This window comes from Choloepus didactylus, chromosome 14, assembly GCF_015220235.1.
Source record: "Choloepus didactylus isolate mChoDid1 chromosome 14, mChoDid1.pri, whole genome shotgun sequence".
NCBI classification, from domain to species: Eukaryota; Metazoa; Chordata; class Mammalia; order Pilosa; family Megalonychidae; genus Choloepus; species Choloepus didactylus.
In genome coordinates this window covers 19,481,289-19,493,310 of record NC_051320.1, presented here as the reverse complement: position 1 = coordinate 19,493,310, position 12,022 = coordinate 19,481,289, and the positions used below count along the sequence as shown (strand labels likewise).

The window sequence follows — 12,022 nt, the reverse complement described above, 5'->3', positions numbered from 1 at the left end:
CTCTTGGCAATTGTGAACAATGCTGCTGTGAACATTGGTGTGTGAATGTCTGTTCGTGTCACTGCTTGCAGATCTTCTGTGTATATACCTAGAAGTGGAATTGCAGGATCACAGGGTAACTCGATATGTAGTTTTCTGAGGAACCACCGAACTCTTTTCCGTAGTCACTGTACCATTATATAGTCCCACCAGCAATGAACTCCAGCATTTGCAGTTTCCTGTTTGTTTAATGGCAGCCATTCTTATTGGTGTGAGATGATATCTCATTTTGGTCTTGATTTGTATCTCCCTAATAGCTAGTGAGGAGGAACATATTTTCCATGTGTTTTTTAGCCATTTGTATTTCCTCTTTGGAGAAATGTCTTTTCATATCTTTTGCCCATTTTATAATTGGGCTATTTGTACTATTGACATTGAGTTGTAGGATTTCTTTATATATGCACGATATCAGCCTCTTAACAGATACATGATTTCCAAAAATTTTCTCCCATTGTGTTGGCTGCCTCTTGACCTTTCTGACAAATTCCTTTGAGGTACAGAAGCTCTTGATTTTGAGGAGTCCCCATTTATCTATTTTTTTTTTCGTTCCTTGTGCCGTGGGTGTAAGATCTAAGAAGTGATCTCCTAATACTAGATCTTGGAGATGTTTCCCTATGTTGTCTTCCAGGAGTTTTATGATACTGTCTCTTATATTGAAGTCTTTGGTCCACTTTGAATTAATTTTTCTATAGGGTGTGAGGTATGGGCCCTCTGTCATTCTATTGGATATGGATATCCAGTTCTCCCAACCTCATTTGTTGAAGAGACGCTTCTGTCCCAGTTCAGTGGATTTGGGGGCCTTGTCAATAATCAGTATACCGCAGATCTGGGAGTCTATTTCTGAATTCTCAATTTGATTCCATTGGTCAATATATCTGTTTTTGTGCCAATACCATTGCTGTTTTGACTACTGTGGCTTTATAATAGCCTTCAAAGTCAGGAAATTTAAGGCCTCCCACTTTGTCTTTCTTTTTTGAATGTTCTTAGCAATTCAAGGCCCCTTTCCCCTCCAAATAAATTTGATAGCTAGCTTTTACAAGTCTGCCAGAGTAGGTTGTTGGAATTTTGATTGGAATTGCATTTGATCTGTAGATCAGTTTGGGTAGAATTGACATCATAATGACATTTAGCCTTCCTATCCATGAACACGGGATAGCTTTCCACATAATTGTGTCCTCTTTGATTTCTTTTACTAATGTTTTTCAGTTTTCAGTATAGAGGTATTTTTCATTCTTGGTTAAGTTTATTCCTAGGTACTTAATTTTTTTTAGTTGCTATTATGACTGGAGTTTTTTTTTTTTTTTTTTATTGCTTCTTTGGTTAGGTCATTACTAGTATATAGGATCATTATTGACTTTTGTGGATTAATTTGTATCCTGCTCTGCTGAATTTGTCTATTTTCTGCCACTCTACTGAATTGTCTATTAGCTCAAATTTTTGTCATTGATTTCTCAGGATTTTCCAAATATAAGATCAGAGCATCAGCAAATAATGACATTTTTACTTCTTCCTTTCCAATTTGGATGCCTTTTATTTCTTTATCTTGCCAAGTTACTCTGGTGTGCTGATTTCTATATGTTATGTCCCCCAGAAAAAGCTATATTCTTTAATGCAATCTTGTGTAGGCAGATGTATTAGTGTTGATTAAGTTGGAACCTTTGGATTTGGTTGTTTCCATGGGCCAACCCAACTGTAGGTGATAACTCTGATTAGATAATTTGCATGGAGGTTTGGCCCCGCCCATTTGGCATGGGCCTTGATTAGTCTACTAGAGCCTTATATAAGCTCAGACAGAAGGAGCTTGCTGCTGTAGCTGAGACAGGCATTTTGAAGATGGCTGTTAGAAGCTGATCCAGACAATTTGGAGAACTCCATGTTGAAATGCAACCTGGGAGCAAGCAGACACCAGCCATGTGCCTTCCCAGCTAACAGAGGTTTTCCGGATGCCTATGGCCATCCTCCAGTGAAGGTGCCCATTTGTTGATGCCTTACCTTGGGTACTTTCTGGCCTTCAGACTGTAATTTTGTAACCAAATAAACCCCCTTTATAAAAGCCAATCCATTCCTGGTATTTTGCTTAAAGGCAGCATTGGCAAACTGAAACATCTGGCTAGAACTTGTAGCACAATGTTGAGTAATAATGGTGACAGCAGGCATCCTTGTCTGGTTCCTGATCTTAGGGGGAAGTCTTTCAGCCTCTCACTGTTGAGTACTATGCTGGCTGTGGGTTTTTCTTATATGCCTTTTATCATATTGAGGAAGGTTCCCTCACTTCCTACCTTTTCAAGTGTTGTTGTCAAAAAGGAATACTGAATTTTGTCAAATGTTCTTTCAGCATCTATCAAGATATGATCATTTGATTTTTCCTTTTTGATTTGTTAATGTGTTGTATTACATTGATTGATTTTCTCATGTTGAACCACCCTTGCATGCCTGGAATGAACCCCACTTGGTCGTGTTGTATAATTCTTGTAATATACCTTTGGATTCTATTTGCAAGTATTTTGTTGAGAATTTTTGCATCTACATTCATTAGGGAGATTGGCCTGAGGTTTTCCTTTCTTGTAGTATCTTTATCTGGTTTTGATATTAGGGTGATGTTAGCTTCATAAAACAAGTTAGGTAGTGTTTCTTTTTCTTCAATTTTTTGAAAGAATTTGAACAGGAATGGTGTTAGTTCTTTTTGGGAAGTTTGGTAAAATTCCCCTGTAAAGCCATCTGGCCCTGGGCTTTTATGTGTAGGATGTTTTTTGAGGACTGATTGTATCTCTTTAGTTGTGACTGGTTTGCTGAGGTCTTCTGTTTCTTGTGAGGTCAGTCTAGGTTGTTCAAGTGTTTCCAGGAAATTGTCCATTTCCTTTAAGTTGTCTAGTTTGTTGGCATACAGTTGTTCTTAAGATTTGTTTAAATTTCTTCAGGATTCATAGTAATGTCCCCGCTCTCTTTTCTGATTTTATTTCAGCATTTACTTTTGACATGGGTCTTTAAAATTTTTTAGTAGCAGATTGTATTTTTCAAATGAAATCTTATCTGGTGCACCGATCAGTGTTTCAACATTTTGATCACAGAAGCTTTTTATGCAAGCTCTTCTTTTAGGATGATAGTCAATGCTAATCAAGTAGGAGAGACAGAAGGCAGGTAGACCAGTTTAGGGACTCTTGGGAGCAATGAGAGCTTGTTTGGTGGTGGTGACAGGATTGATACGTAAATGTACTTATAAAAAATCCAGAAGACTAGATGACTAATAGCATGCTGGGGCCCTGGAAGGAAGAAACAGATGGAGTGACAGAAATTTGGAAATTGGATGCCTTGCACAATGCTGGTGTTTATGATGGAGGCACTCAGTGAGAATGTGACTGTCAGCAGGCGGGTTTATTGCCAGTGTAGAAAGACAAATTGCAGTCGAGTTTACAGACTACAGCATTTTATTCGGGACACTGAAGTTTTCCTGCAGCAAAGGAAGCCAGATTACTTGCAAGAAGGAAAGTAGCGTCAAGGTTCCGGGGATGACATATGACTTTTATAGACATAAAAAGGAAGTTTGCTTGACTCCTACTGATTGGATGAGGGTTTTTCCTTCTTTTAGGGGAAGGTTTAGGGCAGGTAGGCTTCAACTTGTATTGGGTCAAATGGAATGAACCAGGGGCTTGATATGCTGCCTGGGCCAGCTACCTGGGTGGGGGAATTCAAATTTCAAAAGATAACAAGAGGGAGTTCAAAGAGAAAGTAGTGCAGGCTTTGTTTGTATGCTTGTTTGTTTTTGTCTCTGAAGGGTTCTCAGGGCTTTCTCTGTATAATCTTATCACCCAATTTGGGCTCCCAAGAAGTTCATTTTAAGGTATATTGCTTTTTAACACATACTTCACAACATTAAATAACAGACGGCAGAAAAACATGTTTAGTGACTGATTAGCAAAACAAAAATACAATTCTAAGTGGCTTTCTTGTAGTTTGGAAAAAAACACCTCTAGGAAATGGAGAGGTAATTTTTCCTGTATTTAAGAATTATTTTTCGTCTGGCTTTTTAAAATTAATGTGGTAATTTCATTTAGAGGTTTACTCTTTTTTTTATGTTTTGGAAATGCATATTTTTGTAATTATTTTTATTTTTTTCAGAGTTGATCTTACAGAGAAAGATTATGAAAAGCTTTTCAAATCTATTAATGGGTAAGTTGGGAGCATTGGTTTAATACATTGTCTGAGTATCTACATACCAATCTGTGCTTTTGTAAAAGAAAAAAAAAAAAAAGAAACCACATAACTGTATGTGTTTTTATATAACTATTTTAGAGTGATAAAACATGGTAGTTTTCTGAGTTCTTTATAGGGATTATTTTGTTGAGAGATGCACAAGTCCTGCAAAGAGGAGAAGGCAGGTTAGGAAATATATAAATGTTACTTAGACATGCATAATTTTTTTTTAATGTGTAGCATAATCTTTGTTCTTTTAATGCTTGTTTTAAGTGTTTCAAGCCACTTTGAATGGCATAGCATACTGCTTCCTTTGGAGATTTCTAAGTCCTAGGTTTGAGTTCATTGGTTAGTTATCTTGAACTTGGATGAAAATTTTCTATCCCTAGCTTGATCACAATGGATATAATTAGCTCATAGAAAAAGACTTAAGCATATAAAAATATTCAGTGTTACTCATAATGAAAGGTAAGCTAATTACAGCAATTAAAAACTATTTCTTAACTATCAAGTTGGCTGAAATCAGAAAATTTCCTAATACCCTAGGGTGAGTGTATGAGGAAACAAGTGTTTCCTACTTTATTAATGAGAGTATAAATTGCATAGCCTTTTTTTGGGGAAATTTCACAATATCTACTGAAATTAAAAATGCACATGTTCTTTGACCCAGGAAAACCTTTAGAAGGACTTTTATTTTACAGATGCATTCTCTCCTGTGAGAAGACTTAATCCCAAACATATGCATTGCAATATTGCTTGTAATACCCATAGTTTAGAAACCCTTCAGTACTCCATCAGTTGGGAACTGATAAAATTTGTATGTAATAGAATACTACGAATACAGGAATACTAGAATAGAATACTGTGCAGATGCTAAAAAAATTAGGATCTCCAGAGGTACTACTTTGGATATTGTTTGTGATATTGTTTTCTGAAAATCAAGGCACAGAATGGTATATATAGTATACTGCCCATTTGCTTTTTTGTAAATTAGAGAAGTTGGGTTTACCGAAAGACCATGCAGAAAATACAGAGGTCCCATATACCCACCCTCATTGTTAACATTTTGCATTAGTGTGTTACCTTTGTTACAATTGAGGGAATTATTTAAATTGTACTGTAATTGTAGTCCATAATTTATATTAAGGGTCTACCATTTATGTTATACAGACTTATGGTTGCTTTTCTAAAAATTTTTGTTCTAGCAACATATATACCACCTAAAATTTCCTCTTTTTTACCACCTTCAGATATATAATTAATTACATTCACATTGTTGTGTTTACCATCACTGCTATACTTTCTTAAAAGTGAGGAGATATACAGTAGTGTATTTCTACCAGGTCAGCACATGCACTTTAATGATGGTTGCTTCTGATTTGGGGTGGGGTAGGGGGAGCCTTTTTCACTATAAAGCTTCTAATTGTACTTTTACAAACTATTCATTTATTACTTCATCTTTTAAAACACTATGTTGAAAAATATCATTTGCCTTCAGTTCAATTGAATTCAGTAAATATTTACCATAAAATCAATTCAATTTAGTAAAACATTTACAGTTCCTTTGACATGTACAAAGATAAGTCCATGCTGGAACATAATGGTAAAGCCTGAAAAATATACTTTTGAATCACTTTATTCCTCCCCTCCTTCACCCCAAATGCATTCCTATTTGGAAAGGAATCGAAATAGTAGTTAGCGAGAATGAAACAAGTATTCCTGATTGTCATGTTGTCCAGTTGTCGTTGTGTCTTTGTGGAAAGCAGCAATGGTTCTTAAATTGACAAGGGAGTCCAGCTCCCATTCCATTTACTCCCTCTGACCTTGGCCGAGGTATTGAAGGCCAAGATCTGAAATGGAAAATCCAGGAGCATTATTAACTGGTTTTGAGTCTTACCAGAAAATGAGCAGTACTCTAATACCAGTGCAACTCCAAAGCCACGGTCATTGAGGCCCTAATATGCAGCTATTTTGTGATGAATACAGAGGTGAAAAAACAGAACCTTGCTCCAAGGGAGTTGACCAACTGGGAGGGGCAGTTAGCTTTTACTTTATGAAAGGACTTTGGGCTAAAGGTATGAAATTTTTCAGAGGCATCTTTTTAATACTGGATGAATAAAAGGGATTACTGCTAATTAGTCTTCATTAAGCCGCTTTTAATTGTAGGGTTTTCTCTGTGGTTTGGTGGCACATGTTCTACCTCATAGTTTCTATACCTGTGTTTCCTACTACAGTGTGATCTTCCTACCAGCAAAGGTCACTCATCTTTGTGTCTCCGAGCTAGAATCAAGCCTGACTCATTTAAGCAGCAGAGTATTTTTGTTGAATGAACAACAAACGTTGGTATTTCACATTATTGTGACAATATATAAATATTTTCAAAATTTTAATGCAATATTTAATCCACTTTTTGCAGTCTCTTTTGAATATCCCTGGTTATTTCAATAACTCTTAGGAAATTCTAAGTTTAATTTTAAAAGTTGGTATAAAAACATGGTAAATATTTTCTGTATCTCACTTTAAAATAAAATCAGATGTTTGGGATGCTCTCCTTTTTCGCTTTAGAATTTTCTAGAGTTGTAATTGCATTCATTTTCAAATTTTTCTCATACACATGCTTATTTCTGAAGAGATCACAGAGTGGTAATTTAGAATTCAGTTTTCCTAGATATTTAATTCTAGCCTACATATATTTTTACAACCATTTTGTTCTTTATAGTAAAAGTAAAAAGTCTAGTAAAAAGTATTGTTTGTGAACTGAAACCCACTCACATTTGCGGACCTGCAATTGATTTTGGCATCATTGAACACCTTAATTTAAACCCTAGCATTATCTCAATTATCTGTTTCATTTATAGATCTGTGTACTCTCTCCTCCATTTATTTGCCTTTAATTTATCCACACTCTAGTTCATTAAACAAACCTGTTTATCAAAAATTTGGAAGAATATTCACTAAAGTGTTGTTAATGAGGGAAGATTCTGAACGGGTAGGATTGGAAGTATTTTATATTTTCTTTTTTTGCCTTAGTTTTCTGATTTTCTTTAATGGTATCACTGCTTATGAATAAAGAAAACATTGTTCTAAAATAAAAAGACTACTTATTTCCCGTGGGACTAGAAAGTATCCTGTCTGATGTTGTTTCAGTATCCTTTTCCCTGGAGGAGGCGTGGACCTCAGGAACTCAGATTATGCCCGAGTGGCCAAAACATTTTACAACTTGGCCATACAGGTAAGTATCAGTTATTGCTTGTTAATCCAGATGGAGTTGTGTGATTTTTCCATGTGGAGAATTGTTTTTGTAAGCCTAGAGTAATGCTTCCTGTACAGTTACAGCAGCCTCCTCATGTTCTTTACCTCTGGGGCGCCTACTCTTTAGCAACCAGCAGCTGCCCTCACTTGTTTCCCTGTGCACTTCATTTGAAGTTACGGACTTCACAGGGAACACCCAGAATCCTGCTGACCCGGCCCCGTCTCTTTGTACCAGCTGATGTGGAACAGGTCCTCAGGGTGGCTTCTTAGTTCTAGTCTCTCTCTCTGTCTTCTTATATGTTTATTATGTACTGGGCGTTGCTCAGACATAGCACTCTGCTCCCCTTGAAATCTGCTCTTCTTCCTCAGTCATGCACTCCTATTTGACCTGCACTTGCGTTGTCCTAGCCTCCACATCCAGCTCCCTGGCAGAGCTTCCCGGCAGCTTCTTTACAGTGTCTCACGTTGGGCCTGCCTTTGCACCACAGCTCAGACTCTTACTCCTTCTTCCCTGAACTATTAACAGCAATTTTCTATTGAATCTTTCTGGCCCTAGTTTCTTGCCCACTCCCCTTAAATATTTCCCAAAAGAGCTGCTTTTAGCCTGGCAGACACTTGTTTAAAAACTTTGAATGGCTAGTCCATCTAATTACTTGGTAACCTTTTATAGTCTTTGAGCCAAGACCTTTTACAGTGTGCCCACAACCCACCTTTTGTAGCATTTCCTTATGCAAGCGATTGAAGCCAGCTGGTATTCCCAGCATACAGTCTGTATCCTCCTACATTTTAATCTATTTTGTCTGTTTCTTTGTACTCTGTCCCTGATTTATATCTTAACCATCTTGTAAGGCTAAGGTGCTATTCCCCTTCTATAAAAGTTTCTCTGCCTACTGGAATGCCATCTGGAATGGCATTCTACCCCCTCTTTTTTGTTGTCCAATTGTTCAAACATTTGTTTAGCACCAACTCTGTACTATGACAAGGTCCCTGCCTTTTAAGGAGTTTCTATTTTAAAAGATAGACTATCTTGAAGTTATCTGTTTGTGTCTCACCAAATATTGCAGTTCTGATGTCCTTGGAGGCATTCTTCATTGTGTTTCACATAGTGCCATATGCTCAGTACTCATTCAATGGATATTTTTTGAAAAACTAGTGAAGAGCTTTGAAATTTTACAATGTGAATAATTTAAAATGCATTTGGGAAACATATATGAATGTTGTAAAACAGTTACTCTTTTTCCTTCACATAGAGACTTGCGTAACCAGCTTGTTTAATTTTTTAAGAAAAAGCCAGCTATCCAGAAGACCCAAATGTTTATTTATTTATTTAATTAGCTGCTTGAATATTTTGGAGCAAAGGAAAAAAACTTAGTGACTAACCTTGAACTTCTTATTTAGCTCCAGCCCTGGGTTCCCAAAGCTCTTATTGAAGAAGCCCTGAGAAGTGATTAATCTGTTAGATTTATTCGGTGTGAACTCCATGCCCTTGGCTCCACTAGGCTGTGTGGAGGATCCACAACAAATAAAATTGTAGTTCCAGCAGTCAGGAAACTACACTTAGTTGAAAAATTAAATGTGGCACATACGGAAGCAGAGAACAGTTAAGTTCTGTTCTGTGTTCCTTATAAATCAATGCAGTAAGACCTGTCAAACTAACATCTAAAACTCTTCTAAAAATAAAATTTGTCAGAACTGTATATAACGTGTTAAAATCCTACCTTAGGGCAGGAAGCAAAGGAATTAATGTAATTCTGTTTTTCTCAGTGAGGAACAAAACAAAATCCAATTTCCTCATTTAAAATAAGTGACTTAGGTTAGATTTTATAGTTTATGCAAGAAAGCCTCATCTTTTAGAAAGTTACTGTTAAAACCAGTTTTTGTAACTGTCAGCATATGTGAGTCTAATCTTCAGTTAACTCAATGGATACTCACTCAATGGATATTTTTTGAAAAACTAGTGAAGAGCATTGAAATTTTACAATGTGAATAATTTAAAATGCATTTGGGAAATATATATGAATGTTGTAAAACAGTTACTCTTTTTCCTTCACATATAGAGACTTGCGTAACCAGCTTGTTTAATTTTTTAAGAAAAAGCCAGCTATCCAGAAGACCCAAAGTTTTATTTATTTATTTAATTAGCTGCTTGAATATTTTGGAGCAAAGGAAAAAAACTCAGTGACTAACCTTGAACTTCTTCTTTAGCTCCAGCCCTGGGTTCCCAAAGCTCTTATTGAAGAAGCCCTGAGAAGTGATTAATCTGTAAATTCAGTCACTGGAAATTTAAATCCCTTCAGATTTAAATCTGATTTACTGAAGGGGCTGTAATGCAGCTATTACCATATATTCTTAGATCATAGGGGAAGGATTTCATGGTGTATTCAAAATTAGACCATTATCCTCAGTGTCGAGATTTGTAGAAGATGTACAGTGGCATCTGTTGAGCATTGTCTTTGATATTTGCAGTCCCTGGTTGTTCTGGTGTGTGTTTGGTAGTTGACTGATAGCTGTCAGCCTTTTTCCCAGCACAGCTGAGTTTAGTTCTGTTAGTTAAAACTGAATTATTGTTTGGGAGTTTTTGGTCTAAAGAGAGATTAAGTGGCTACCCACTCATAGATCGTGGAGAATCTTTCAGAAGTCCATGCATAAGTCAGGTGCCTGCCTTAGAATGACAAGCCAGATGTATAATTTTTGTTTTTGCAAAGTACTGAATAAACTTAGTTTTCTATTTCTCTCACTGTGCAAAGAGTTTTGATGTTGGAAGCTATTTTCCTGTGTGGGGTACATGCCTTGGATTTGAAGAGCTTGCATTTCTGGTCAGTGGAGAAACCTTGTTAACTCTCACAGATACTGTCGGGGTGACACTGGCACTGAACTTCACTGATGGTAAGAATTCTATTTTCAACCTTTAAAAAATACTTACTGGGCAGTATTAGAGAGTAGCAAATACCAGAGTCAGAAATGTTCCTAACATTTATTAATTCTCAATTTATTTAAACAAGTTAAATTATCACCTTTGTACTCGTTTTATAAGAGAATGGCTTAAGGAATTTTGAATTTTGATTCTGTATGGCTAGTTGCATAGTGATCTTAGGACTATGTGTGATTAAGAACTCTCAAATTGGACCTGGTTTTCAGTCCTGGCCTTGTGTCTTTGGCCTTTGGGAATCAATTAACCTCCTTCAGATTTAATTTCCTCGTTTGTCCAAAGGGGTCTACCTCTTAGAGGTGTCTGTGAGGACTAAATAAGATTGTGTGTTCTAGGCACTGTGCTAAGCACCTTAAATATGAGTCTCAGGAAACGTTAGCTACTATTATCATAGTGTTGATGCTTTCCCTGGACTGTGTAAGTAGATAATGATTCTTGCAGGTGACTTGATCTCTGAATTCTCAGAAATGAATGCTACCAACTCTTGTTCTCATAAGGGTTTGAGGAGGGAAGTAATAGTAGTCATACATAGTGCCTAAGGAACGCTTTGTAGTTTTGAAGCTCGTTCTCACATCTCATTTAATAATTGTTAAGAACTGGGTGGGAGTATATATATTAGATCAGACTGTTTTGGTTGTAGATGTTAAAGAAACCCAATATATACAAAAATGAATATTTCAAGTCTACTGGGGTTCTCATGAAACTTTAGCAAGAATGAGGGGCCTGGTATAGAGACATCTGGAATCAAGGCCTTGAACACCATCAGGATTTTTTATAAAAATCCTTTTGCTGGTATTTGAGTCTATGCATCTAACTCCAGAGCCTTCAGTGCTCAGTGTTATCATTTACTAAGTAGAAATTTCTTGGCCTGATTAATGATTCTTTTCTAAATTGTTAGTATTTTTAACCTTCCAGTCCCAGATACCTTTGAAAAGATCTTGAAAGTTCTGGATCCTTTCCTGGGAATACAAACATATACACACAGAAAATTTTACCTGTGTTCCCCAGAGCCATCTCGGAAACGCAAGTTAAGATTCTCTGCTTACTCTAATGGCTAGCCTGCTAATTCTCATATTAAAAGGACTTTACTGATTTATGTTAACATTCTAGAAGAAAAGTGCTTAAGTTTGGAGCATTTTGAATTTGTATGTTAAACACATTTAGTGCTTGATTGAAATACTTATGTGGGAATGATGCATTTTGCTTATCATTTCCTCGGCTTGAGTATGTCTTAATGGTGGCCTCTATTTGGCTGCAGATAAGTGACTTCAGTGGATTTTATTTTTTCTTGTGTTTAAATAATTTTTCTTGTGTTTAAATGATTGCAGCTGCAAAGCATAGCAGAATGTTCCAGAATTTTCCTGGTGACTTGTTGCAGGCATTAGCTGTAGAACCTCTGACATCAAATTTCCACAAGTGGAGCCTTTCCATGACGGTATCACATTAAAAAACACACTAAATTGAATGAGTTTAGATTAACTACAGAAGTAATCATTTTGTTTTATTTTTTTACTGTAGAATTTTACGGCAAATGAAAAGTTGAGGAAATTTTTCAATGTATTAACTACAAATACAGTTAACAACGTTAAATTTATTTCAACAATGGAAGGT

The 12,022-nt window shown here is 36.3% G+C and overlaps 1 protein-coding gene across 1 annotated transcript in view; it reads left to right on the top strand.

Moving 5' to 3' along the window:
* GGH (gamma-glutamyl hydrolase) overlaps window positions 1-12,022 on the top strand; it is a 32,208-nt gene that overhangs the window by 7,637 nt on the left and 12,549 nt on the right. Inside the window, exons 3-7 of the mRNA XM_037803484.1 lie at window positions 4,156-4,206; window positions 7,378-7,462; window positions 10,230-10,368; window positions 11,740-11,846; window positions 11,930-12,020. Of these exons, the coding sequence (XP_037659412.1) occupies window positions 4,156-4,206; window positions 7,378-7,462; window positions 10,230-10,368; window positions 11,740-11,846; window positions 11,930-12,020 (473 nt within the window). The remainder of the gene's footprint in view (window positions 1-4,155; window positions 4,207-7,377; window positions 7,463-10,229; window positions 10,369-11,739; window positions 11,847-11,929; window positions 12,021-12,022) is intronic.